This window comes from Nicotiana sylvestris, chromosome 10, assembly GCF_000393655.2.
Source record: "Nicotiana sylvestris chromosome 10, ASM39365v2, whole genome shotgun sequence".
Lineage (NCBI taxonomy): Eukaryota > Viridiplantae > Streptophyta > Magnoliopsida > Solanales > Solanaceae > Nicotiana > Nicotiana sylvestris.
In genome coordinates, this window is record NC_091066.1 from 169543002 (window position 1) to 169548683 (window position 5682).

Consider the following 5682-nt stretch of genomic DNA (forward strand, 5'->3'; position numbering starts at 1 on the left):
AAAATTCGACTAGTTCAAAACTTCAACTTGGGTTCTTTTAATTGATGAGCTTGTAAATTGGAGATTGAAATTTGATTAAACAAGGAATAAAAAAATATTCGAGAAAAGCATCTCAATTTTTAAGGAAAAATATCTCCGTGTACCTTTTTTAGTGTAAATGTAAAATGTATTTAATTATTAGCCCCTTTGGTTTCTCTTGCTTAACGCTTTCATATTTTATCAAATCTAAATTCAAATTCAGTCCACTTTTATATCCTCACTCAGCTTTTCCAAAAAGAAAAAATATCCTAGTGCACCTTTTTCCAGGGGAGGATAAATGCAAAATTTATTTAATTATTAGCCCTTCTGGCTCTTTCTTGCTTAACGCTTTCATATTTTATCAAATTTAAATTCAAATTCCATCCGCTTTTTATATCCTCACTCTACTTTTGACTAAAGGAAGACGCTTGCTTTGCTCCCTATCCCCACTGTTTCACGCTTCTCTTCACTTTATCTCTCCAATTATTTGAATTTCCAAAAACCTCTCCCAAATATTTCGCTCTCACACGCATTTTCTCGAACATCCTCCAGGTGAAAAATTCTTCCATTTTTTATTTTGATATTAATAATGTACTTTTTCGTTCTCGTTTTTTTAATGCTATAGTTTAACTCCTTTAGTAGTTTTGTTTGGCTAACTATGGCGTTACGGAGGAAAAGTAACTCCCGAATTTGCTGGTTTTTGTGTTTTATTTTAGTTGTAATAAGACGAAATTTGTGTTAACTTGTGGAAATTTAAGTGCACGTAAGCATTATTGATAGGAAAATGAGATTTTGAAGTTAAAATTGAAGTACTAAGGTATGAAATTAGAGAGTAGTTTGTGAACACATTCTATTACGCGATTTTTTATTTTTTTTTGTGTGTGTGGATAAAAAACACTTTCAGAAGTATCAGAACCTAGACGGATTAGTTAATTGATTGATTGAATAATTATTTGGTTCGGTTAATGCTAAGGTTGTAAGCTTGAGGAAATTAGTCTACGTAAGTGTTGTTGTTAGGAATATCCGAAAATGAGAATGTAAAGTTAAAATTGAAATACTAAGGGATGAAATTAGAGAGAAATTTGTGTAGACATTCTATTGCGGGATTCGTATGGATAAAAACACTTTCATAACCTAAGAGGATCTGTTGATTGATTGAATAATTAAGTGAATAATTAATTGATTTGCTTTATTTTCTATAGACTTTGTTTGAACTGGTTTATAGGGGATAGAGTTACATTGCAATGTTAGGTTGATGTTATTTTAGTGGATGAGGTGCTGACTGGTAAGTAAAACCAAAAACAAATGAGAGAGGGTAACTAAGTAAAACAACTGACAGCAAGTTCTATCATCAAAGTGATAGATTTGCTAAACTTGGAGAGCTTAATGTAGCTTTACTCTTTTCAGAGTTTGAACTACATTATGAGAAAATTTGTTGTGTTTTTTCGTATTTGAAATGTTCAATTGCATGAGGAAATAGGAGCTTAATGCATCAGTTTGCAATCGATGCAACTAATTTATTAAGTAACTCTGAACTTATAGGTGAATTGTTTCCTTTTTAGGTTCATATGCACCTTTATTATTATTTTTACCGTGTGCAACCTCTTAGCGTATGATTAATTCTTATGAAGGTTTACTAACTTCTAATTTCAGCTTTCTATTTTTTGTTTGCATTTGTATGTGCTTCTAGGGTTGGAACCTAGATCATTGATTATTGGTATGATATGGGACTAAATGGAGGGAAATGGATAGTAAGGATTTATATAGTGTAGCCTAACTAGCTTTGGATTGAGCTTAGTTGTTGCTGTTGCCTTTTATATTTTTATGTGCTCGCCATCAGAACTTAAAACACTTAGATGTTATCTGTTCCTTTAGCGATTGTGTTGTAGCCATGTCATATCTTTTTCTTTTTCCAAAAGTGCCGCTTTTCTTCTGTATCTAAGTGCAGTAGAGAAAATACTGAGTCTCGTTGACTATAAAGGAAAATGATTAATCTCGTATCTCTCTGAATATATGGTACCAGAGGCTATCTCTGTTTTGCTACTTATGTATCAATCTCATACAAGTTTTACTGACCGATATTTTGCTTGTGTTAGTTGGTAAAAATGCCAGAGATTCAGTTGGGCGCCCATACATTCAGAAACCAGGGGGTGGAAGTAGCAAGGTTTCACATGCACGACTGGCTTATTCTCTTCCTACTTGTGGTGATCGATATAGTTTTAAATGTGATAGAACCGTTTCACCGTTTTGTTGGATCTGACATGATGACAGATTTAAGATACCCTTTGAAAGACAATACCATTCCCTTTTGGGCTGTTCCGGTAAGTGCAATCCTTAAGACAAATTGTGTTTGGGGCAATACATAGTTATAAAAGTAGTATGTGTTTTTTTAAACTTCTTTAATGGACAGTTTATGATCCATATTTCTTTCAACAGATTATTGCCATAATCTTACCTTTACTGGTCATACTTGTCTTTTACTTCATCAGAAAGGATGTCTACGATGTACATCAAGCTATATTAGGTAATGTTTGTCCCTTATGTGACTATCAGCTTTTGCCTGGTGGCAAGTATATACAACCAGACCAGACTGATTACTTTGTGTACCTCTGTTTAGGATTGCTGTACTCTGTACTCATCACCTCAGTTCTTACTGATGCAATCAAAGATGCCGTTGGTCGACCCCGTCCGGACTTCTTTTGGCGGTGTTTCCCTGATGGGAAAGGGGTGTGTTTATTCATTGCTTGGAATCTCCCTTCTGTACCAGTAACCGATATAACAGCATTTGCAACTGTCAATTATAATTTTCTGTGTGTAGGTGTTCGATACAGTCACAAGCAATGTCAAATGTACTGGCATTAAAAGTGTTATAAAAGAAGGACATAAAAGTTTCCCAAGCGGACATAGTTCTTGTGAGTATAACTATTCTCTGTCAATTGCATTGTTGGCATCAGAAAATTGTGATTATCTCCTTTACTCGACCCTTTAAACAAAATGAGCACATACTGTCAGTTTGTCCTTTTTCCAATGAAACTGCTCGGTTATGTGAACTATTTTTTCCCCTTTTCATTGATACTTTTATCTTCTCCATTCAGCACAGGATTTCTCAGCAAGATTTTAGATTCTTTTGCTTGTAGTTAGTTCAACTGCTCTTTAAATAAAATAAAATACTGGAACAATGAAACATATATGCTCCGTCGTCGGTACAGTTCGGTCAAGTACCTGCGAAATATGTGTAATGATTTGTTAAATGCCAAACAATATATTTTTTTTTACTACCTATCCTATTTTACTCATGTGTTTGACCTATAACTTTTTAATAGTTCAGCCACATTAAATAGCAAGTTCATAGGTGACGATGGCTTATGCTGGGATAATCCACTTAAGTAAACATCTAACTCGGAATTCCTGCAAGTGCATAGGTGACTGTGGCTTATGCTTTAATTTTTACTCGGATATGACAATATGAACTATTATGTTTCTCTATGTGGCTGTAAGGTTTCAAAGGTCTTGGCTTGCTTTGAGTAAATTTTGAGTTGTTAGAGAAAACTGAAGCTTGTTGGCATATGTTGGTATCATGTGATAGGGTCTTTTGCTGGTCTTGGCTTCCTCGCTTGGTACCTGTCTGGGAAAATCAAGGCATTTGATCAAAGAGGCCATGTTGCTAAGCTCTGCCTTGTTTTCCTGCCCTTACTGGCTGCGGCATTAGTTGCAGTTTCCCGGGTTGATGATTACTGGCACCATTGGCAGGATGTATTTGCTGGAGGTCTCCTAGGTCTGTAGAATATTGATGAACATGTAAATTTTCTAGTTTTCTTGTTTCTTATTGCCTTGGTTATGGATACTTATTGTTTATTTTCTTTGTGCCATTTGTGCAGGATTGACTGTGGCTTCAATCTGTTACTTACAATTCTTTCCCCCACCGTATGATATAGATGGTACTTGCTAACTATCGTCATTATCTCTTTTCACAGTAATCCTACTTTGTATCAGCAAAAACAAAGAAAGAGCCTGTTTACTAGTTAAAATCCTTAATGCTAAGCATTATAGATTTTTTGTGAAGTAAACTGTAAGTCAATTCGACTGCCACATGTGTAGAATGAGTTTGTATTAGTTAGCTAAAAAATAATAGAGAAATGTATATTTTTAGCTGCTCCCCAAAATAATAGCCGACAAAATGTGTATTATTTTATGTATGTGTATTATATACATATTTTTCTTTTGTCTTCCTCTTCCCCCCTCTTTCTTTCTTCCCCCTCTTTCTTCTTATCCAGCCCTTTTCTTCCTTGCCACCTTTTCTTGAGCCGAGGATCTATTGGAAACAACCTCTCTACCTTTCCAGGTAGGGGTAAGGTCTGCATTAACATTACCCTCCCCAGACCCCACCTATGGGATTATACTGGGTTTGTTGTTGTTGTTGTTTGTATTATATACATATTTTATAAACTTTTGGCTAACAAATGCAATTAATATCGGCCAGCCGGCCAATTTTGTATTTTGCACAAAATAATATGAAAGATGTGCAAATGAGTTCCTCTGTTAAATTCTCACTCTCTTGCAAAAACTCATAATATGTAATGGAAGCTGTCTGGAGGATATCAGATAACTTCAAATTCTATTACTGCAAACTCTAAGCATACTTTCTCCTATTAGAACGCCTCTCCATCCTCAAGGGTGGGGCTGCACAGGTGCTGTCCTTTTCATCTGCTATTAGAGAGTGGTTGGTCCATCCACATTTTGCATGTAAATTAGAAGTTATGAGGCGTTTAGCCATTTGACCTGCATAATTTTAAACAACAATTTATGATGTAGAAATATGTAATGTTACTGAATTCAAGATTGGTTTGCATGTTTGTCTATTTATCTCCATAAGAAGATATGGACACATGGACTCATTAAAGGGTATCTAATAGAAATTAAGAACTAGCAGAAATGTTAGGCTGTGGACACAAACTAGCAGCAAGAGATAAAATATTTTTTTGCTTTGTCCAGCTGAAGGACAAAATTCCGAGCTGTGGATGGAATATTTTTATGCAAATTCCGAGCTGTGGATGGAATATTTTTATGCAAACCACAATAGTTTCCGAGCTTCATAGTCCTATCCTTAAAGTAGAATGTCCCTTGCATTTTCTATAAAATGTCCTGCTTGTTCGTTTTGCTGTTATCTTCCTATGAGTTAAACGATCCGTATTTTCACTATTACTGGAGTACTTAGTTGAACTCCTTATGGACATTTTGATACATTGCCTCTTCCCTCCAGGTAGGATGCCCCATGTGCATTTACAGAGGCTGGCAGAACAGCACAGTGGTACACAGTCTACGGCAAATAATCCAGGTTGTCTTACTATAAGGCAACCCGAAGTTGACAGCGTGTATGCTCAACCTCAACATGGCATTGCCGTATCAGGACTCTGTGCACGTGAGACCGGACCAATCTTTGATGATGACGTTGAAAATGGCAGATGGAGGCATTGACTTCATGTTTCATGCATTAACTGTATAGATCAGAATAGGTATGCCGCACTCTGTTAGTTTCGTAGGATGTGTTTGCTTCTCATCAAACAGGTAGATTCTTTCAGGGGTTGCTTGTTCTTCCACTTCTGTGAACTTCTACCCTTGTAGCTTTACATTTGTTTCTTAAATTTGAATATTTGACTTCACGAA

At 35.7% G+C, this 5682-nt stretch overlaps 1 protein-coding gene across 1 annotated transcript; it reads left to right on the forward strand.

The window, feature by feature from the left end:
• The first annotated feature begins 284 nt into the window (after positions 1-284).
• Positions 285-5682, forward strand: LOC104234827 (lipid phosphate phosphatase 2). The gene is made up of 8 exons (XM_009788461.2): positions 285-570; positions 2115-2339; positions 2455-2542; positions 2636-2745; positions 2837-2930; positions 3605-3793; positions 3897-3956; positions 5279-5682. Exons 2-8 carry the CDS (start codon positions 2124-2126, stop codon positions 5491-5493), a joined length of 972 nt encoding a protein of 323 aa, XP_009786763.1. The 5' UTR covers positions 285-570; positions 2115-2123; the 3' UTR covers positions 5494-5682.